This window comes from Hevea brasiliensis, chromosome 7 (genome assembly GCF_030052815.1).
Source record: "Hevea brasiliensis isolate MT/VB/25A 57/8 chromosome 7, ASM3005281v1, whole genome shotgun sequence".
Classification (NCBI taxonomy): Eukaryota; Viridiplantae; Streptophyta; class Magnoliopsida; order Malpighiales; family Euphorbiaceae; genus Hevea; species Hevea brasiliensis.
In genome coordinates this window covers 88,347,171-88,371,983 of record NC_079499.1, presented here as the reverse complement: position 1 = coordinate 88,371,983, position 24,813 = coordinate 88,347,171, and the positions used below count along the sequence as shown (strand labels likewise).

Genomic DNA, 24,813 nt, shown 5'->3' with positions numbered 1-24,813 from the left:
ATAGTTTGTTTAGATATATTGTAGTTAATGGTTTCCTTTATATTGAAATGGGAGAGCATAATAAACTCTAGTAGCATAAAATGTAGTTTAAGAAGAAGGGAATGTGGAGTCCGCTAAAAGAAATAATTATAAATAGGAAAGTGAGAAATGTTAAAAGAATAAGACCAAAAAGTTATATCCTCTCCACAATTAACTAAACAATGTCACATAAATTATGAAATGAAGAAAGAATAAAGTAATGTCCTATTAGTCACACTAAATTAAGAAATTTAATAAAAGTCTATTAGGGTAATTAATGACCCTCTTAAGTATTTTCATACTAAGGCTAGAGTGAATGTTCACAAAATGGTAAAAATAATGTGATTAATAGGAGCAGTTCAAGTTAAAATGCTTTGACTAAGAAAAAGAAGTCCCTTAAGAGAAACATTTTCAAAGTAAGGTATGAAAATTATGAATAGCCATAACGGATATAAACTATTCAAAGGAAGTTGTGATTTATAGTAGTCATTTAAAGTCTACTGAAAAAACTTAATTTTGTATAAATAAAGTTTAGTATACTAATAAAGATAATAAAAGATATAAATAGAAAAAGAAATTTTCGCATAATACATTACTTAAAGTTTTAAATTCTTTCTAATGAGTTTGAGCCTTAGGGAGGAAAAAACCTCCCTTAGACTTCAAGAAAAGTTTAAAGTTGTTATGTGGTCCCTTAAAAGGTCAAAGTATACAATCTTAGATTTATTATAGTTCCGACAACCTTAAGTTAAACCATTCCTTAACGCCGATTACGATCCTTAACCAAGTCGTGATAGGTACCTTTTTGTTAAAGATTTTATAATTTAAAATTAGCTAAAAGATATATTACATAATATATTATATATTAATATTCCATTTTAAAACTTAAATACTAAATCATAATTATATAAAATTATTTCAAGAATCAAGAACTGAATCAAATCATATTAAACCAAAACCAAAATAATGAAAAATCAAACAACCGTATTGAAATTTATATTTGATTTCGACTCTTAGACCGATGCCAAATCAAACTGTAACCGCATACCTTAGAGGGAAGACAGAAAAGGCCACCTTTCTTTTACGCGATTGTCTTTATACAACGGCTTCACTCAACAATTTACAAAGGCATTTTCATCAAGTTAGAACCATAAAACATTAATTAGGTAAGAAGGCGGGGAAAAGGGGCACACAGCTTCAATAATAAAAAATTGAGTGATCAAAGATTCAGTGTTTCATCAATTAAAAAAGAGTGATCAAAGATACACGTAAGCATTAATAAATGGCTTGCTATGCTAGGTTTCTAGGCACAAGGACAGCTACAGGGCTTTTCCAGCCATTCAAAGAGTGCATGCATTAAGGCACAAGAAATTGGTTGCAGCCAAGACCTGATCACACTTTGTTAGAGATTGCTATGTATGACACAACAACAGTGATATCATCAAGTTTGCCACCATAGTAGCGGAATCCAGCATCTTGAGCAGCAGAAGAAAAAGGTGTTTGTCGGTTCCTATCTTGTGCCCGTTGACGTGCCAAAGCTGCAATCTTCTGGGCTGTTACTTGAGGCCCTAACCCAGCTCTTACCGCATGAACAACAACAGCAGTAACCTCATTGTTATACAAGTTGTCAAATAATCCGTCTGTTCCAGCAATTATTACATCACCCGGAGAAACAGGAAATGTGAAAACCTGGGGTAATTGATACCAAAAGGATGCTCAAATCAGGGAGTTGGTTGTTATCTCAAACTGCACACGTTTAATTAAGCTATCAAAAAGGAAAACATTCCTTAAGCATTCCAATTTTTTGAAAAAAAGAAGGCATAGACTCAGTTGTAACAAACTCAAGTGACCTATGAGTATCTCTAGATTTCCAGAATGGGAGCCAGATGGAGAACCCAACTCTGCTCTAACATTTGATGGCAGCTCATTAGAGAGACATAGTCAAGAAACAGGGTAACTTCAATTTTCAGTTCAGCAGCTATAAACAGTTGTAATATGGCATCACAGAGACCTGGACAAGGCCAGTTCCAGGCCTGAGCTGGTAGTTCCGGTTCAATGTTTAGGGGGCCTGAAACTGGCCCTCCAGGTTCCCCTGCTTTGGTTCTAGTTTTGATCAAATTTAACAGTTGAATTTTTTTTTTCCAATTTTTTTGTTAAAAAAGAAAAAAAAATTCCAGTTTGGTCCAGAACCAAACCAACCAGTACAGCTCAATGCCAGTTTTGACCCGTTTCGATTAGCTTCCGGTTCCGAACTGGCCCTTGGCCAAGTCTGGCATCACATTATCAAAGTTTGAGGTTAATTTAGATAAAAATCCACACTGCCAGAAGGAACACAAGATTTGCTTCAATTACAAAAACAGAAACAGATGGCCAACATATGAAAAGCATGATAATACATGTCAAACAATTTACACATCAATTTAGTGTAAAATCAATTAACTGACCTGGCCAGAGCTGGGTAGATCACCACTGCTGCCACTCTCTAGTTGGTATGTAAAATTGAAGCCATGCTGCTGCACCGGGGATTGGAATACAGTGCATCCATCTCTGACTACCATAAATCCACTGTCTCCTAGATTAACAGCATGTATTCCCTGATACAAGAAAAAGCCCAAATAAAACAGTCTCGAGTAAATTTCTTTTGTTATGTTAAGAGAGCATTTGGTATGGGGCAAATGGAAGGGAGGTTAACAGTTACAAGAATAACAGTTAATTGTGTAATTGTTACAGATGCAAAAATTAATATTGTTAAACATGTTTGGCATTACCCATGAAAGAAGAATAACAATTAAACCTGTATAATTAAATGTGTTTGATATGCCTATGTGAATGATAGGTATAAATTAAATTTGTACTATTAATAAAAATATTTTTTATTATAATAATAATTGTTAATAATATTAAAAAATATTTTCTTTAACATAACAAAAATATTTTGTGATAATCATTTATAATAATATATTTATTAAAATAATAATATTTATTTATAATAGTTACAACAGTAATACCTATTTAAGAAACTTCCTGCTGCAGGCCATTGGAAACTTTGAGTGTAGGTGAGGGGAATAGTTAACTGGGTTAAAAGTTAACCTTGGCATACTAAACATGGTTAATGAAGGGTAATACATTACAAGAGTAACTTTTAACCCCCCATTACCCTCAAAACAAATGCACCCTAATAAGCAAATAATTCAAGAAGCACCTCAAATACAAACATGAACAAATTTACATATCTGGCTAACAGAGAGACATTTCTTATTGATTCTGATCCACAAAACAAGATAAATTCATAACTAACGCAGTGCTAGACTTCCTATTTTGGATGATGCAACAACTTAAATCTTAGTTTAGATATCTTCCTATTCTAATTAGGATTTCTGATTCTATTTAGGACTTAGTTTATTTTCCTATTCTAATTAGGTTTTGATTTAGTTGTCAAATTTCAACTAGGATTAGTTATTTTCCTCTTTTATCTAGATTTTCATTGTATTTTTGTTTATCTAAAATTCCTAAATAGTGTATTAATTTTCCTATTAAGTTTAGGAGATCAAAACTCTACATAATCACCCCATATGTTCAATGTATTTTCAGTTTTGAGATTTAATTATTAAAATTACAACAAAGTTATTCTCTCAAACACATTGTGTGTTGTGTGAGTGTGTATCTTGAGCTTCACGTTGCGTTAGCTGGTATTAGAGTGGAGAACCTGCCCCAATAGAAATGACTTATCTTGATGGAGGTGACGATTACATTTGTTCTCGCAATGATGATCAGGGAGCTAGAGCTCTTTACAATAAGGACAAAACATAGCAATGATAGAAACGACGTCTAAAGCAACAAATGGTTCTCAGAATCGAGCATATCGAGACGCTTCGAAGAAATTGCAAATCGCCTTGATGCTTTGGGAACTAAAACAAACAAGGATCGGTAGAAGGCCAAGGGTAAATGTAGCCTGTAGTGTTCCTATCAACAGACCTTTTTCTATATGTAGGCAATATCTATGAGAAGACTCGGAAGAGGAAAATAACTATGAGCCAAACAGGTTCTATAGACATCCGTGTAATGAAAGATATAGAAGAAGAGGTGCGTATCGATCAATTCTTATGCAATGACAAAATGTCTATAACGAAGATTCGGAGGAGGACGATGACTATGAACCAATCAGATTCAATAGGCATCAACGAAATGACAACTACAGGCAAAGAGGCATGTATTGGAAGGTTAAGCAGGTTTTTCAACCAAAAATGAAGTTCCATTTGAATTTGCAGCCGAATGCAAGGACACCCAACCTATGCATCTATTAGTGGAAATGGAAGAAAGTGAAGAGTAACTTGAATCCAAAACTCAATTTCAAGTCGGGGAGACTAATGTCAAAAGATCAAAACTAGAAGCTTTGATCATATTTCCTTTTGCAATGGTTAGAAATGAAGAGCTTAAGGAATGTGTCCTAGAAAACAAAGAATATCATGCCATTGAGATTTCGATGGAAGTTTAAGGAAAACAATCCATAGAGACAATATTGGACATTGGAGAAAAACAAGTCAAGGAAATGATGAAAGAATGAAGATCTCTAACTCTTTACCTTCTATTGTTTCCTTTGATTTTATTTATTCAAGAGTTTTTATGGATACAATTGAGAATAGGAAGTTGTTCAATCCAATCTGGCTTGGTTCCCCATTATCAACATCAATCAAGGTGGCTGCGCTCCCTTAACAAAGTTCATAATTCTTCAACATTTTAAAGTCCCAAACAAGTTTAGTCCAAGTGGGACAGATTGATATGGAAGAATTCTAACTCGATAACGAGTTTTTTTCAAGTAGAGGTGTATGACATGGTGCTAGACTTCAAATTTTGGACAATGCAACAGCTAAAATCTTAGTTTAGATCACTATTATCAAAGGCGCGCCTCCTAAGAGGCAGGAATCAAGGGGGCGCAAGTGGTGGCGCCTGAAGGAGAAAGAGGCGCAGGACATCACCCAGGCGCAGCGAGGCGTGGCTAGGTGCGCAGCGCCCCTAGGCACTCCCGATAGAGTCCAAGCACATTTAAAAGAAAAAATAGGGTTTCTTTGACTTAAAACCTATCACCAGCCACCAAAGAAAGAGAAGAGGAAGAAGAAGAAGAAGAAGGAGAAGAAGAATAAGCTACTGGCCTTGACCTCCAGCTTCAGATAAGTACATATTTTTCTTTGTTTTTTCTTCTTCTTTCTTCTACTCATCTTCTGGGCTCTCTCTCTTCCTCTGTGTTTCGTCCAGCAAGTGATATCTCCCTTTTTTATTGCTCTCTCTCTCTCTCTCTCTCTCTCTCGCTCTCTCTCTCTCTCTCTCTGTGTTTCGTCCATAGCTGCTCTCTTCCTTTTTTTCTTCCGTTCAGCCATGTCTCTGTCTTCTCATATGCTGTTTTCTTTTTTTTTTTTTTTTCCTTCTCTAAATTTCTGATTTGTCTATTCTTTATTGTGAAAGTATGTTAACATGTTATTACTCTAAATTTTTTATTAGCTTTATGGGTTAAATTTGTTATTACTTTTAGGTTTATAATTGAATTAAATTGTATTTATCTTGTTGTGTGATGGTAATTGCTATTAGGTTTTATTAGCGAAACTTATTATAAATTATTAGAGATTAGAAATATAATAATTGAATTTATATTATCATAAATTATTAGTTTTTGTTATTATAATTGGGATTATGGTATTATAAATTGGTTTGCATATTGCTACTTGCTAATTGCTATTAGGTAAATAGAGTTTATACTATTATAAATTATTAATTTCCTTATCTCTCTCTCTCTCTCTCTCTCTCTCTCTCTCTCTTTTAATGTTTAGCATTATGTTACTTGAAGTGTGTTAAAATGTCTTTAATTTCTTTAATTTTAATTTTTTTTTTTTTTTTTTGCACCTTGCCTCGCTCAACTGCGCCTTACTCCTAGGCTCCAAGACACCTTAGCGCCTTAGTGCGCCTTGAGCCTTTAATAACTATGGTTTAGATATTTTCTTATTCTAATTAGGATTTCTATATTGTTTCCCGTTCTATTTAGGACTTGGCTTATTTTCCTATTCTAATTAGGTTTTAATTTAGTTTATGATACGCAGCAGCAAGGTCCAAAGAGCAAATGGAATGTTTATTCCAGAAGAATCAAAAGAGATAAGCAAATGTGGAGGTGGTGAATTCAGTTACAACAAAGCTGCATGAAAAAGAGGAGAAGGTATAATAAGGGCAAAGCAGCATGAGGAGAGCATATCTTTGATTTCTTTTGTTTTTCTTGTCCAGCTTTAGGTTTGGGGGGCAATTTGTCCCTGTGAGCAACTACAGCTGCCGTTGGGAACTTGTTACTATTTTGTTTTGCTTGTATCTTGTTTTAAACTTCTTAATTTGTTAATACAATCAAGCTTAAACTCTCTGCGTTCTTCACTAATTTCTTGTTCTATTTACTGTTCTTGTTATGGTTGTGGTTCCTTACTCTACCAATTTGGTCTGACCCTGATGACAAATACACAGATGGAATTACAAGTTGAAACAGTGAGAGGAACCTTGCTCTAGTTGATGATGGAGTCATGAAACTTCATCTCGAAAACAAGAGCACACAAGCCAAACTCACTTCTTTTGAAGAATTACTTTCTACTATTGCCAAAGGTAAAATCATTATGGCCGAAGGCGAACCTTTCTCCACTACTTCCTTTGCCTCGCTGAATCCACCAAACACACCCATTGCTACTCCAGTCCCTCCTCCTGTCAACATCGATGATTCTTCACTGGCTATCAAAAAAGTGGAGCTCCCAACTTTTGATGGCAATAATGTGATTGGCTGGCTCACTCATGCCAAGCAATATTTTGAAATTCACTCCACTCAACCGGACCTTAAAATTCCTCTAGCTCTCGTCTGCATGAAGGATGGCACACTCCACTGGTTGCATTGTCGTCGGAAACATCAACCTGGTCTAACTTGAACCCAACTCTCAAATGAGTAACTAGCTCGCTACAATCCGAATTACATGGTTAATCCTTTTGAATGACCAGCTTTTGTACAACAAACAGATACTATGGACAATTACATATCAATTTGTGGCTTGTGCCTCCCAAATTCCATCTCTCTCCGAAATGCACTAACTTAAAAACTTCTTGAATGGTCTTAAGCCAAAAATCCGGCTTTGTCTCGGGCACCATGAATCTAACGAGAGAAGTTGAAAGGGACTGCTTGTTCTCATGTATCTTGAAATACCCATCTCCTCTACAGGGCTCAAAGGGTTCCACAACTAAGTCAAGCCGTTATACCCCTTCTCCTTCAACTTACCCAGACTACAACAAAAGCCTCCTTATAATTTAGCCTAGCCCATTATACCTAAGCCTCCACTCATCTCTCCCGTCGACACCTCTCCACCACACCTGCTTTCTCCAAAAACACTACCAGCCACACATTCAACACCTTGCATACCACCACCCACGAACACCAAACCACGCAACATCCGCCATTACTCTCATCAAGAAAACTAGGATCTCAAATCCAAATCCAAAGGCCTGTGTTTCCGATGCAAATGACCTTATTTTCCCCTCCATGAATATCTCTCAAAGACCCTTAGAGCCCTCATTGCTGCTGAAGATGAAGACCCAGTAGACACTCTGAAACCACCTCAAAAGAAAACCTCCAATCTCCCCCCTACTCACACGCATCCTTGATGCTCATTTTAGTCAATTGATGCTGCCTTTTTACTTAGTAGGCGGTATTGCTGACCCATAAACATTGAAGCTACTTGGTACTGTACACAATCATCAAATTATTTTCATGGTTGATAATAGAGCCAACTACTGTTTTATTTCCCCTCATTTGGTATCTGTTCTTAATTTACCTGCCTTTCTACAAAGCCTTTTAATGTGAAATTGAGTGACAGCTATCTGACTCTTTCTTTGGCTTGTTACAAAAATTTGGAAATTGATTTGGGTCCACTAACTATTTTTCCAAAGTGTTGCGTGTTTCCTCTTGCAAGTATTGATGTGGTTTTGGGTGTTTCACGAGTCACGACTGGCAAATTTGGACGATATAACGATCAATTGGCAAACCCTTTCCATGTCTATCCAGCATCTCAATTCCACCATCACCCTCACTAGTCGCCCTTCACAACAAAAGACAGCAATTACCCTCAAAACTTCCAAGGTCAAATTTCGCGCTGTCTTGTTAGAATACACAGCCTCCCCAGCATCACCTTTGCCACACTCCAATGTCAATGACACCCAACACTCTCAATTATAGGCACTTCTTCAAAAATATGCCTTTGTTTTATATGCCTTTGTTTTCTCAGACCCAAACTCTCTACCACCTTCACAACCTTAGAACCAAGCCATTCCACCACAACCCAACACTCACCCTGTCAACACCAGACCTTATCACTATGGTTATAGCCAGAAGAATGAAATAGAAAAACTAGTTGCTGAGATGCTAGCTACAAGTGTCATTCACCCAAGCAATAGTCCTTTAGCGAGTCCAGTGGTTCTTGTGAAAAAAAAAAAGGATGGGAGTTGGCCTTTTTGTGTTGATTACAATGTATTAAATAAGGCTACAATTCCAAATAAGTACCCAATTCCTGTCATTCAAGAGCTCTAGAATGAGTTACATGGCGCTAGTTTCTTTTCCAAAATCAGCTTGAAGTCCAAGTACCATCATATCCGAGTAACAAATCCAAACATCCACAAGACTACATTTCACACCCATTTACGCCACTATGAGTTTGTCGTTATGCCATTTGGCTTGATGAACACGCCAGTAACATTTCAATCCACCATGAACAACATGTTCAAGCCCTTTCTCCGCAAATTCATTCTCGTATTCTTTAACAATATCTTGATCTATAGAAAAACTTAGGTGGATCATTTGCAACATCTAGAATTGGCACTCCAAATTCTTCAACAACATTTCTTTACGAATGCAAAGAAATGTGCCTTAGGCAGGACATCCATTGACTATCTCAGTCATGTGATTTCTCAAACTGGTGTTAAAATGGACCTGCTAAAATCCCTGCCGTATTACACTAGCCCATTCCCAAAACTCTAAGAGCAATATGAGGATTTCTTGGTTTGACAAGCTACTACAAGCGTTTTATCTCAAATTATGGCCATCCGGTGCCAGGGCTCATTACAACTTCGGTGACAAGGCTCATCTTTTAGGAGCCAATATGATACGCAGCAGTAGCAGGGTCTTAATGGCCTGCTTGGAAAGTTTATTCCAGAAGAATCAAAAGAGATAAAGCAAGTGCTAAGGTGGTGAATTCAGTTATAACAAACTCGCGTGAAGAAGTGGAGGAGAAGCTATAATAAGGGCAGAGCAGCTTGAGGAGAGCATGTCTTTGATTTCTTCTGTTTGTCTTGTCCAGCTTTAGGCTTGGGGAAGTTGCTAATACTATCAAGCTCATGCTCCCTGCCTTCTTAACTTATTTCTTGTTCCATTTATTATTATTGTTGTGGGCATTGTTCCTTACTCTACCAGTTTTCCTATTTCAACTAGGATTAGTTGTTTCCTATTTTATCTAGATTTCCTCTTGTATTTTTGTTTATCTAAAATTCTTAAATAGCATATTAATTTTCCTATTAGGCTTAGGAGATCAAAATAAATCGCCCCTAATATTCTATGTATTTTCAATTTTTGAGATTTAATTATTAAAATTACAACAAAATTATTCGCTCAAACACATTGTGTGTTGTGTGAGAGTGTTTCTTGAGCTTCATACTATGCTAATAACCCTAGCTTACAGTATTTTACTGGGAACAAATAACTTTATCTAGAGTCAATCATTCAATATAAATATCCTGTCCAACCGCAATTGAAAAGATGGGGGTGTAAAGGCATTGTATAAGATGATCAAGTAAGAAGAAAAGAAATCTACTTTTATCCGACACATCAAATTCAGCAATTGTTTTCTGTCACAAATTACGATTATCATAGTTCAGAATCAGATTTGCAATACTAAGAGTAAATTAATATTTAATAACCTTAACCATTATTGAAGCAGTTGAAGATTCTATGGTATTTGAGAAAAAGGCTCCACAATTTCTGGAAGATTCATGGTTGGAAATATGAAGCAGACAGAATCCACATATCAAATGGCATGGACCAACTGACTCTACCACAGAATGACAACAGAAACACCTATATTACACCAAAACTGTGTATGCTTCTAGCATAGCACATTAGATTGTGTTTTAAATATTATGTATGCTCATAAAGCCAAAACATTCTGTCAATAGTAGTGTCAAGGAATAAAGCTAAGTATTACAGTTTACAGGCCAGTCAAAAGAAAAAAAAAAAAAAACAAACCTCATTTGTAAGGGCAATGATGCAGGCTGTTGACGAACCCTTAGCCTTTGTGCTCGAGTGTGCCTTCTCTAGCACCTTGGCTGGGTCTACTGAACCCACGGGCTCCTCTTGAATTGCACTTACCGAATTAGACATAAGCTCCCTTGCATATTCTCCTGCATTAATTCCTACATCTGCCCAGCCGCCTACTCCATCTGCCACACCAATGGCTTGTTGATCTGCACATATAAAGTGAGCATCTTCCCCACGTGTTTCTTCCTTATCAGGATGTGGCAAGTAACATGATCCTGAGAGTAGCTTCAAGGTTCTGTCACCAAGAACAGTTCACTCAATACCAAGCAACTTAATTACTAAATATTGCTTGCTTGTTAAAACCCATTTTAAAATCTCCAGCTCAATGCAAGGAAACCCATTCCACAATGAAGCATACAAGAAGAAATTTTGTACAGATCTTTCAAATTGATCTAAACAAAAATAAAAAGGAGGGAAAAATGTAAGGGCCATTTCCGCTAGCAAATGAAATCAGAACTCTAAAGTAAATCACCAGAAATAGAAGATAACCGAAACATAAAGAAGATGAGAACACGTACTGGCCAGATACCACAGTGGAGTTTCCCAGCTGTTCCTCACGAGAATTCCCATCAAATGACACATCACGAGCAGCCCCAGCAGAGAATTGCGAAGAAGGCATGGTATGGAAGTTTTTCGAAAATGGTCCAAGAACAAAATTACTCGCATCAAACGAAGAGTACCCACAAATCAGACGACTATTAGGCAGCTCCCCATTTCTCATTCTCATGCTCGCTTTTAGGCAAGTGGCTCGACTTCTATCCGCGAAATAAACACCGCTAGGTTTCGAAAATTCCAATACATTTCCACAAGTGGTAATAATATCATCAATATGAACATCACCAAACACAGGCTTAGAACTAGAGGCAGCCATAGAATATGCACCAAGAGAACGCTTTACTGAAAATCGAGCAGGGTTATTGGATAATAAAGAAGCTGAATTTCTAGCAATTATAGCCGTCGTAAATCCAAAATTCAGCTTCACGAGGAACCCAGATGGCATCTTAGCCCCTTAAACCAAAGAAAGCTGCTTCTTCAATCACTCCCCTATCGAAACCGATAATTCTCATCAGGAACCTGAAAGGGAAATGGGAATTAGGGATTTTTCAAATGGGTAATAAAATTTTCGTAATAAAAGCTTATCCCTCCGGTGTCCTGCTCGAGTAGAAGCCAAAAGAACTATGCTTAGATGCTTGCACCTTATTTTGTTCTTTGACGCTATAGTCCCTTAATTTTTATTTTTTAACGGTCAAAATGTTAGGAATTTAGCTGAGCTAAGGATTGCTGAACTGGAGTCAAAGGCCATCACATATGGAAATGGAGGGATAACTCAAATGTAAATTAGATGAGAACAAGCTATGAAAATGTGAAGACTGTTATTTTTTTTATATTTATTATATAATACAGTAGGTAAATTAAAAAATTTACATAAAAATTGATTATATTATATTTCATAATAAGATAAAATATTATATTTATATATTATATTATATCTTAAAAACAAAGCTATTATTATTAATAATTATTAAGATTAATTAATCGATTCAATTAAAAAAAATTTTAATTATTCACTATATTCTATATTAGTTATGTGTATATAGTATAGTTTTACTTATTATAATAAATTGAATAAAATATAATTTAATAATAAAATATTTAAATGTAGATTATAATTATAAAAGATAATTTTAAGAGTGGAGCAAATTTACATATTTAATAGACTAATAACTTTAAATATATATTATGAAAAGTTCTATAGATATTATTTTTTAAAAATATTTTTTATATTATTATTATTATTATTATTATTATTATAAAAGAATAATAATGTCAATAAAAAATAATAATTATAAAAAGATTATGAAAATAAATTAATAATTTATTGTTATTATTACTTCACATAATGAGATAAAAGTATAATATTTCATTAATATACTTACTTTATTATAAAATAAAATTATTTAAAAATTACATGAAAAGATAATAATAATAATTAATGTACATTTAATAATTAAATAATTAAATAAATCAAAAACTTTTAAAATGACAATAAAAAAATAATTTGAATTTATAAATGAACACTTAAGTAGTTTAAAATTAAAATAAACAAAAAATTAAAAATTAAATTAATAAAATAAACTACTTAAACAAAATTTTGAAGGGATATAAGCATTTCTTCTAATTTAGAAAATTCCACTAATTAAAAGAAAAAAAAAAAGCTAGCACGTTGAAAATTTTTAATATATATCATGTAAATTTTAAAACAAAATATTTATTTTTAATAATAAAATAAAGATTTTTTTTTTTTTAAATAATGACACTAAAAATAAGAAGCAACGGCAGAACATTCACAAACATTCCACGTTTTGAAAAGGATAAGATTATAATCAACTCCGTTAAGAAAAAAAAAAGTTATAATAAAATAATCTTATAATAAAATAATCTTAAAACTAAGCGGAAAATCTTGATTCCTGTATTTAATTAAGAAATAAATATCCAATTATCATCTCAATTAAATTTTAATTGTAAATAATTTACATGAATTTATTTGATTCATTTTACTTAATTTAAGATTTCATATTTTTATAAGATTTATATTATATTTATTATAAATGAAAAAATAATATATACTTTAAAAATATCGATAAATATTTTCAAAATTAGATCTAAAAAATATTTTTATATGATTATTAATTATTACAATTTTTTTTACAAATAATATAAATATAAATATTTATTTCATTACTTACTTCATAATAATAATAATAATATATGCTTAATGTTATAATAAAAGTAATTGAATGCTATATGTTTGTTGCTTGCTAACCTCCAAGCTTCTCTTATAATGGTTCTGCGTAAGTATTATTAGAAAAAATACTTTTTTAAATATATTAATTAGGAAGTATTAAAAATAATTTAAAATTAAATTTAATAAATTTTAATTATAAGAATTTTTTTAATATTAATAAAACCATTTTTTCTAAATAATTTTTTTAACATTTAAAATGGTCTTTTCTTTGCTAAAAATAATTTTGGAGTTCCAATAATAATGCCAAATAATAATTATATGCAAATACATCCAAATAATTAATGCCAAAGTATTTTCCCTCTCTTATGTACTCTCTCTCTCCCTCGCTTATCCTCTCACTCTCTCTCAAATTCTTCCCTTTTCTTTGCTCTTCTTCTCAGTCTTCTCCTCTTCTCCCTTCTCTCTTCCAATCTTCTTCTCTTTTTTCTAATTTCTTCTATCAATCTGAATGAGAGTTAGGTCTTATAAGTTATAGTCCTAACACAAATCACCTGATAATAAATGCTCTGCTATTTTTGTTTGGTAAAATTTCCATTCCAAGTCAATCTGGAAACTGAAATTAAAATTTTGATATAATTTTAATTTTATTTTTCAATATTTATATTTTAATTTTAACTCAATTTATTTTTAATATTTCAATTTATTTCAATTCGAATTTTAATTTTAATTTTAATATAATTTTATATAACTATTATGATGAAAAATTATATAAGAATTATCATTTAAAAGTTAATTAATAATATACAATATATCGCATAATTTAAATTTTTTCCCTTTTTTATTATATGGTCTTTAGCTATATACATAATTACTTATTAAGCCTATCATATTATATTAAATTAATGTATTTATAATTAAGAATTATAAAATAATTTAATATATTTACAATTAAATGATTAAAAAAGGTAGAAGAATAAAACACGATATTATGTTATATACTCTACAATTATAAGGTATAATATAACATACTAATTATATTATATCTATATATGTTACAGTTTTAATTGTATAAAAACATGTATAATTATATTAAAAGTATATAATATATTTAAAAATTATATAAAATATATACATAAATTTGATTTTTCAATTCAATTTTAATATAAATTTAGTATGATTTTGAGTTAATTTTAGCAAATAATTAGAATTTAATTGAAACTATAAATTAAGTGTAATTCAGTATGATTCTTTCATTTGACCTAACTTTTTTTAAGGGAGAAAGAATAGAATATATGAGGGACTAAATTTTGACCTAATAAATATTGATCTTAATTGTACCAAAATCAAATTACATTATTATAGTTTTCTGATTGGAATTTATATAATTTATTGGATATTTTTATAAATAATTTTAAAATTTTCAATTAATCAAGATATTAGTGCTCAATTTTATTGTTTTTGTCAACAAATTTTACAACCTAACAATATAGTGATGAGAACATTATTGGTTCAATTGATAGATAATAGAAATTGAATTGCTAATATATTAAAATTTTGAAAATTTATTAACGAGTTTTGATTTATTATTGTTTGAGAGGTTAAGTTAGAAAATTAGTAAGAGTTGCATAAAAAATTGAAATTTTAGTTTAATTATTTATTATTAAGTTTCCAGTTTAGCAAGGGTATTTTGGGGATTCCGTGGTGAGCTTAGAGTTTCAGGCGAGTGGTGACAAAATCCAAGTTGGGGAGGGGAGATTTTGCTTGGTCAATCTTGACGATTAAGAAATGACCAATTAAACTGCACCATGAAAAGCCCCAAAGATGATGTGTTAAGATGTGGTAGGTCATTGAGTCACCATTTGGGAGACGCGATGTGAGCCACTACAGTATGTTTGGTCAGAATTGGGTTTGGAGGGTCATGGGCTCCCTCTCCCGCAAGTTTGCTCTAAACAACAAGTGGGACTCTTGGAGTTCATGAACAGTTAAGGTAAGCTGAGGTAATTTATTACTTTTGTGGCAAAAGATTGATTTCAGAAATTGGGCCTTCTGTGATGGTTAATGCAGCTAAAGCCATTAGCCATGTCCATGTGAGCATTCCTTTAGTGAGACTATTTGGGAATTCCATTCCCTTAGTGAGACCATTGATCTAAATAGTGTTTGGTTTAATTCCATCATATAAAAATTTGGCAATTCAATTGAATTTTAATTAAAATTTATTTTAAATAAATTTTACTATTTAATATGACACAAATTAAAATGCAAAAATCAATTGAATTATATCATTTATGTTTGCTATAATTTCATAATTGAAATTCATTTGCTCTTATTTCTTAAATTACTGCCAAGAGCAAAATTAAAAAATTATAATTTTCTACTTTATCAAAAAATCTTATATCTAATAAATTTATAATAATTAATAATATATTAATAAATATAAAATAAATTCACATGTCTTATAATATAAGAAATTTATTGTGAAAGACTTTTCCCATTTTATAAATGAGCATTTATTTATTTATTTTTCTTTTTACAAAGTATAAGTGAGTAGGTATAAAAAAATTAATAAGAAGCTAAAATAAATATCGTTTTTTAATTTTTAATGAATTACTGTACTTGGTAAGTTTCTTTAATTAACAAATATGAAGATGGATGATTGAGTGAAATTGTTTTGATAAGGGTATTTTAGTCCAAAAAATAATATTATGTAAATTTTGTGGAATTCATTTCAAATTACATCAATTTTGATAGGAATTGGTTTTAGTTATAACCAATTAATTTCATAGAATTGAATACTAATTTTTATTCAAAGCAAACACCTAAAACATATAATTCAATTGAATTCTACAAAATTTTATAAAATGGAATTGAACCAAATAAGCTCGTGACATTTAAGAATGGCAAAAAATAGAAGGGCAAAATTCTTATTTTGTCAATCAAATCTGAATTTGCTCACCCCAAAGTGATGAGCAGTCTATTTATAAAATAACACATAAAATTAAGGATTTATTGAGTGTTAATTCAATAATTGGCATGATCCAATCTGACTCTTTTTAAATTTATCTAATATATGGCTCTAAAATTAAATAAACAAAAGTAATATTTATGAAAATTTAATATTCACATTGAAAATAATTTGCAACTTGCAAATTAACTTTAATTTAATTTGATGTTTTTCATTACTATAATCTAATAGATAATTCAAATTAACTCATAATTAAAATAATATAAATTAAATTCACTCAAAAAGTAAGAAAACCGAAATTACGTGCAATCAAAAATGCTAAACCACCTCTAAAAACATGTTTATGCTCTATTTCAAGAAGTAAACATCTCTTGCAGCTTGTTTAGCATTACTGTTGAATTGTGTTGTTGCTATTTTGAAATCGCTATTTATAGAATTGTTATTCTAAAAAGACAGTTTATATGTTTGGTAATAAAATAAAAAATTGTTGTTGATCAAAAGATTGTTTGTTATGTGTTTAGTTAAAATTATTATTTAACATGCTATTAAAGGCACAATGACCAAAAAGAAAATAAAATGTTGTTGAACTCCAAGAGATTGTTTTGACTTTCCCTTCTTCAAAAGAACCAAATGAGAGAAAGGCATGAGAGGTTTTTTTGCGGATGAGAGGATAATGGTGGGAGAGATGAGATGAGTAAGAGGAGGCGTGATGCTAGGGCTCAATCAGAAAAAAAAAAAAAAAAAAAAAAAAAAAGCCTTTTATATGAGTAAAGTTGTAAATATTATATCTTACTAGGGACATTTTTGTCTCAAAAAAATATACAAAATTGATGCCCGCTTTTTATTACAACCAAATTATCTAAACAATATCACTTTTGATGCTTTTCTCAAACCAGCTTTTTTTAGTTAAAAAGTTCTTTTTTTTTTGTTATTAACCAAACATATCAAGAAATTATTTTTCCCTCTAAACCAACTTTTTTGCTTCTCCCAAACCCAAATGGACCCTTAATTAGTCTTAGCCCTAGTAAAAGATATTTATAGTGTATAAAGAATGACAATCGAATATGAAATGTATTAGGTAAATTTCATTCATTGTTGCTTAATTTAGAGGCTATTTCAATTTCTTCCTTAATTTTAATGTATATCATAATAATGTCTGAACTTTAATTTGAGTAATACTAAAATATATGTGATCAAATATCACAGGTTTACATGTTAACATGCTTATGTGGCATTATTATTCTAACACCAAATTTCTCTAGCCTCTTGCTTCTCTCTCAAAATTTTCTCACCATTTCTCTCCCTATTCTTGTCCTTCTCTTCCTTCCCCTAATCCCTCCCCCACCTCATGAACTCAGAATCAATCGAGTGCTTACCCTCCTCCCCCTTTTGTCATGACCTTCTCACACCCATCACTAGGGGTGTGCAAACGGTCGGTTCGGTTTCGAACCGAACCGAACCGATAAAACCGAAAATTGAAAATAAAAATTTTTAAAAATCGAACCGAACCGATTGATAAGAGAAAACCGAACCGAATCGAACCAATAAATATCGATTCGGTTCGGTTTTAAACCGATCAAACTGAAATTTATAAAATTTCATATTTTTAGCATTAAATCTAAATAATAAAAACATAAAAACAAAAAAAAATTAGAAATCAAAACTCAAAAATCTTAAGGTTCGGTTCGGTTTTTTTATTTCGGTTCGATTCGATTCGGTTCGATTCAATTTGGTTCGATTTTTTTATTTCCTATATATATTAATAATTTCGGTTCGGTTCGATTTTTTTGATTTTTTTTATGAAAATAACCAAACCGAACTGATTAATCTGAAATTATCAAAATTATATACCGAACCGAACCGATTAAATTTTAAAACCGAACCAATTGAACCGAATTAATCAGTTCGGTTCAGTTTTTCAGTTTAAACCGAAAACTGCACACCCCTACCTATCACCGGCACCATTCTCTCTCTCCCCCTGCTTTAACTGCTCCCTCACCTCATAAACCCAAGAAGACCTACCCATCAGCCGAGCCCCGTCCCCTTCCCCTTTATGTCGAAACCCACCCACATTAGCTCGTGCAAATTGAAGAGTACCTATTCATTTGAATTGAAGGTTGGAAGGCTTAGGTCCTTTCGCCATTAATCTCCTTCACCATAGCTTCGTTTGCATCATCATTGGTCTCGGTTTAGAGCCAACAATTTTATAAGCTTTATGGCATCTCCCAATCACTCTCGTGACTCACCAATTAGTACCAGCTTAGCCTAGCTTCCTTCTTCTTCTCCTTTTTAGTAGTTCGCCTTCGTTAGCCCGTCCTCCTTCTTTATCGTTCGCCACTTTTATTTTAATCTGATGGCTTTCTTGAATCATTGTGACTTACTCTTTAACCCTTGCTCAGTGGTAATAGTAGCAATGACCCTCATCAATCCCCTCAACAGTCGAATTGCAGGTCTAAAACACCAAGGGTAACAGGGAGCCTTGGTCCCTAGACATTTGTAAAATTTTTTTTAATAGGTGTAATAAAATTTGATTTTTTTTTTATTAATTGGTATATTTAAATATTTATAAAAAAAAAAAATCTTAAATAGGGGTAGTAAATTTTTATTTTGCATTAATTGGTCCTCAAATTTTCTATTGGCCCTTAATAATTTCTAATTTATTTATCATGATTTTAATTGATTTTATTTTTTGGGTTTGTGCTTGTGATGACAATAACAATGATTATGAATCAAGGATCAAAGTTTGTGCATTCTTGATTGAATGAGATTTTGATGCTTGAATTTGTTTTATGTCATCTAATTTGGGTTTTTGGATGTCTTATGATTTCTATTTTTAGTCATTTACAAGCATTAAAACCCTCCGAACAATGCTGCGGACATTAAAATATTTATATTAAAAATATATTAAACTCTGTTTTATAATAATATAAAATATTATATTTATATTTTATAAACAAAATTATTATCTATTAATAGTTAATAATATTTAATATAAATTTAAATTAAAATTTAATTATTACATATATTATGTATTGGTTACCTATATATATTCTAATTTAAGATCAATTAATATTAATAATATACTATTTATTATTTACGTATTATAATAAATTGAATAAAGTATAATTTGATAATAAAAATATTTAACTATAGAGTCTAGTAATAAAAGAAGATAATAATAACACTTGTTAAAAAAGTGAATTGATTAATCCATCTAAAAAAAGCATAACATTATTCTTATAGTAATTGATCGAGTATTCAAAAGTAAAATATATTCACATTATTTTTAAAAAATTTTAATTACTAAAAAATAAGTTAAATGTATTGCAATTAAATTAGACTTTAAGAACAAAGTAAATTTAAGTATTTATTACTTATAAATCAAATTTACATAATTTAATAGACTAACAACTCTAAATAGATGCTATAACAAAGTTTATAGATATATATTTTTTGAATATTTTCTAGATAATAATAATAATAATAATAATAATAATAATAATAATAATAATAATAATAATAATAATAATAATAATAATAATAATAAGTCAATCAAGATCTTGCTATTTTAAAATAGTATTTATAGAAAAAAAATTAAAAAAAGCATAATATAAATATTATTAAAATAAATCAATCATTTATTGTGATCATACTTTCCTATATTAATGTGAAATATTATATTTCCTTAATGTAATATTGATTTATAAAATAAAATTCATTTTATTACAAAATAAATCATCTTAACATTAGTTGAATAAAGATAATAATAATTAAAACAAATTTAATAATTAAATAATTCAAAAAACAATTAAAAACAAAATAACATAAAAATAGTAAAAATAATTTGAATTAGTATATAAACACTTATGTGTTTAAAATTTAAATAAAAAGAAATTTATAAATTCAAATAGTAAAATAAAATACCTAAATTAAAATTAAAAGATAATTGAAAAAGAAAAAAAAGAGTGGCACATCAAAAAAATTTAAGATATATAATGTAAAAATTGAAAAGGAAGTTTTTATTTTTAACAATAAAATAAAAAATTAAAAATAAAAACACCAAAAATAGAAAACCACAACATGATAAGATCATCAATATCCTTAGAACTGTGAATTTCATTTTATTAAAATAAAATTATTTTAATGAAACTAATAATTAAATAATTTAAAAGTAATTAAAATTAAAATAAAAAGTTGAAATTATATATGCTGGGGTGTTGTTTGGAAAAAGGGGGGGGGGGCGGGGTTTGGGGGGCCGGTGGAATATGAGGCGAGGTACTGTGTTTAGAAAAAAGAAAAAAAGAAAAGGGTTACTGTTCCTGAACAGTGTTTTAGGGTTTCATTTTAGTATATACATATGATAACAGATGAAAATTTTTTCCTTGTGGAAGAGGAGCATGAACTGTTATCAGAGAAATAGACAGATAAGGATATAGTAAAAATATTGTGTGTTTTAGTAATATATAATAATAGGTTTTGGCTTGTTTGGAAAATTGAGTAGAGAGAGAATAAGAGTCACAACTCATCAAGTAGACCGAAAAATGAGGGAGAACGGAGAAGGAGAGAGAGGTAGAAAGTGTGCATGTGAATGAAAATTAATTAATTAATAAGATAAATTAAGACTAATGAATTAGAATTAAAATTATCTTATTATTAATAAATAATTGATGAGGCGTTTAATAATCAAATCAAAGTCACATTATAACAAATTTGTCATTGTATATAAAGTTATGAACATTAACATCCTAAATATTTTTTCTAGTTAACTATTCTTCTTTTCTTCCTCCACACGTTTTCTTTTACTATGATATTAATTCTCTGTTCTCAGTGAATGTCCGCTTATCTCCCTTGATATTAATTGTCTAGCATACATGTGGAACATGTTTATGAATTGGGAAGATGCCAGCTTATAGCTGTAAAGGGTCTTACTTATATTTGGTATAAAATCAATATAAAATAGAATCTCATATTTATGAGTAGGTCCTATCATATTTTTGAACAAGATCTATTATGATTTTAAATAATATGTTAATTTTAAATTGGATGAGTGAAGATATCTGGATGCATACAAGGATTTTCTATTTATAAAATCGCAGGCACTAAACCCAGTGGAGTAAGGATTGAGGAAAATATATATATATATATATATATATATATATATATATATATATATATATAATTGAAAATCCAAATAAAACTGAAAAAAAAAATCAAATCTATATGGATTTATTACGATTTTTAACTATAATAAATTGAAAGCATAGGTGCCTACCCTAGACCCTGAATTGAAAAAGTCAAAACCTTAGTCCCTAAATTGAAAAAAAAAACTAAGTACAAGAGTCGAAAATACATAATGCTTAAATATACTTCTCGCCAATTATTCAAAATAAATATTTTATTAATATAATTAACTCTTTAAATTAAGATAATTACTATTATATTTTATCTAAGTGATTTAACTTAAATTTTTTATGCAAAATTGTAGAAATCTAAAATTTTATGCTTTAGATTTATATTATCTCTATTTAATGAATTTTTTATTTTCTCAAAAAAAATACTTTCCTTTTAATTTATAAATAAGTCCTTATTATTTTACAAATAAGTTTTTAAATATTATAATTATTTCTAATTCATTTGCCATTGGCTCTCCTTCTCTCTTTTGCTCTATTCCATCTCTCTCTCCCTTTCTCTCTTTTCTATCTCCTTATTTTCATCTCTCTCCCTCTTTCCCTCTTATCATCTTTTCCATTACGAAAATTTTCCCTTCCCCTTCCCTCTTTTCTTACCATTTCTTTTTTCTGCCCTCTTTTTAATATGGGATGGTTAATTCATTGTTTTTTTATTTTTTTGCAAAACAAAATGCAAAATATGAGTATAAATTTTCTTCATGTGGTGCTAGAACCTAGAATTATTATCTTAAGAGCAAATGGGGTTATCTGTGTAACATTCGAACAGGGCTCCGTCGACATGCTTTTAGGTGAAGGGGGTAGGATGAACTTGAAGAGATGCAATCAACAGCAGCTTTACAAATGCATCCTCTGCCTGTTGCTCAACCTCCTCAAAGGCCTACGTCTTCTATATGGTATCTTCCTACTAATGGTGTGCTGAAACTCAATGTGTTCACCTCTTTTGACAATCGGTCTTTCTCAGTTGGCTAAGGAATTATTGTTCGAAACTCTCAAGGTCTTTTAGAGAATGGATGCTCACAGTCCTTCTTAAGTTCTTCCCCTCTACTGCAGGGGGCTTGGCAGTTAATGAATCTATACTCTTTGCTCTTTCCAGGGGTTATACTCCATGCATAATTGAATATGATTTTTTTAGACTTTCTCATTCTCTAGTGGCTATCTCGTGGGCTCTTGAAGCTTTCATTCATGATATTAGAATGTATCTATCTCTCTATCTTAGTTTGAGTATCGTGCTTCATCCTAGATCTTTGAACAAGTCTATAGACTGGGTAGTAAATGCTGCTAAGACTTATTCTGCATGGGCAGGATGGGTGACTAATCCTCCTGCCCAGTTGCCATCTTTGTTATATATATTCGGATAGAGTTGTATTAAGAGGTTCATGAATGAAGAATTCCTTTCAGATAAAAAAAAAAATCAATTCAACTATCAATAATTTAAATTCTACAGTCTAATAGGTTGGAGAACTGATATTTAAGTTCACTAGATTCCTCATGTTGGCAGGCACTTAAAATAAGTTTGAGTACCAAGGAAGGGTGCAAGTGCAACAATGTTTAGTCTGACAACCAGCTTATCAATTATTCCTAGGGCATAAATTATGGGGCCAGGTGACCATGATTGAGGTCTTTGGTTGTGCTACTTTACCAAAGGAAGTTGCTTCCACACCTTAAATTCTAAGAGTTTGTGTAACACCACTTACCCGATCTACAGTATAGCCAAGTAAGACATGCCACATTCTATGCCAGAACACTTTCTCTTATTTTGCTATTTTTCTTGGTAATTATATTCCATTTTGTTATTTTAAATTTAATAGTTCAAACGGAGAAACTGACAGAATTTCTCCTAATTTATTACCATTTTTTTTATGAATGACCACCTGTTTGAAAACAATTTTGTATTATATTCTCATTTTTGCATTCAAATCAAAAATTCATTTCCATCATCATTTCACCAATAATCTCAAATTTCAAATTATCAATCGTTTTCACTCATATGGATCCATATGAGATTTCATCTCATTTCCATTCATACACAGTTCATATATGAAATTTCAAACTTCATTAACTTACAATAATGTACAAATTAATACAACTTCTTGATATACATTACATGCTTAATAATTAATTACAATGATCAAAACAAAATACATCAGCTAGACGAACCCTACCAATGCACTGCAGTGAGGTGACACAGCTGACACAATGCAATCCGATCTCCAGGTAATCCCAGTCAGTCACCTACTGGGCCTTATCCTTCTCTCCAGTATCTACGCGTAGCAAAAAGCAACGCGCTAAGCATAACGCTTAGTGGTGCAATAATAATGTAAAAATAAACTAAATAATTAGAAACAAAGAAATTATATCATTATACCACACAGGATGTATTTTTTTATAACTATTTATAGTATACTTAATTTATTAGTTTTTCTATTCATTATTTATTATTGAATTTTTAAGATTTATTTCAATGCCCAAGTAACCTATACAGATTGACTGGACTGGATAAACGGGTAATCTAGCACTAGGTATCAAGTACCTCGGGCCGTCACATCATCGGTCACATAGTGTATGCCAGGTGTGCAACAGAATGGCTAAAGAGCCATAACATCAATCGGGCATAAAGCCATGTGTATCAGAAAAATAACGGAATGGCTATAAGCCATAAATCACAAAATGGCATTAGAAATCATAAATCACAGAATGACACAAAGGCATAAGCAGTACTGTAAATCAGAACCCTATTGATATGCCAACCTATCCAAACCAATCATAAAACTAGTTATACATGGACACCTTAGTACCTTAAGCATTGTTCATTGCATTATGTTATTATATTTACTATTCATTATACTATTCATGCTAAATTTTGATCATGCCATTCATAATGGGAATACAAGCCCCAAATTCATATTCATCCCACATTTTTGTTCATTAAGCTATTGGCATTAATTACCAACCATAATTCAAGTCATTTTAGGAGTATTTCAAAAATTTCAAAATTTATAACTTAAGTTCACTGTTACATTAGGCTAATCTACAGTGAAAATTTGACCTCATTTTCTTCATCAAAATTACTTTTTAATTAACTTTAATTTTTTTTTTTTTGAATCACTCAATTTGGAGTTTCGCAGCTCAAGATATGGTTAATTAACCATGACTGGTTCACTGACCCTTTTGCTGTTCTAGAATCTGGCAGATTCTGGAACCTCAATTTATCCAGCTATTTGGACAAGCTACAATCATATTTTGGCCTAATGCTCTTCATATGAGTTGTTTCCCTATGTGTCTTGGTCACACAGGTTCAAAATCATAAAATTTCAAGTTATGTATGGTGAGTTATGGCAATTTAACTGACCTAGACTCATGAACCCTGCACCTGCAGGATCTAATATTCAAATCAGTGTTTTACATTTAACATTTAGGGTTCTTACACTCAAAATTGGAGGAAAGTTTCTAAACTAAAGTTGTAGCCCTGTTTCTTAAGTTTCTAGATCATATTAGCTCATCTTCATTAGAGTTTTCTACAATGAATTAT

The 24,813-nt window shown here is 31.0% G+C and overlaps 1 protein-coding gene across 1 annotated transcript; it reads right to left on the bottom strand.

Annotated features, from left to right (window-relative positions):
• Nucleotides 1-1,177: 1,177 nt before the first annotated feature.
• LOC110650351 (probable protein phosphatase 2C 80) lies at nucleotides 1,178-11,593 on the bottom strand. The gene is made up of 4 exons (XM_058150149.1): nucleotides 10,906-11,593; nucleotides 10,316-10,622; nucleotides 2,460-2,609; nucleotides 1,178-1,704 (listed from the first exon to the last, which is right to left on the bottom strand). Exons 1-4 carry the CDS (start codon nucleotides 11,385-11,387, stop codon nucleotides 1,408-1,410), a joined length of 1,236 nt encoding a protein of 411 aa, XP_058006132.1. The 5' UTR covers nucleotides 11,388-11,593; the 3' UTR covers nucleotides 1,178-1,407.
• Nucleotides 11,594-24,813: the final 13,220 nt, after the last annotated feature.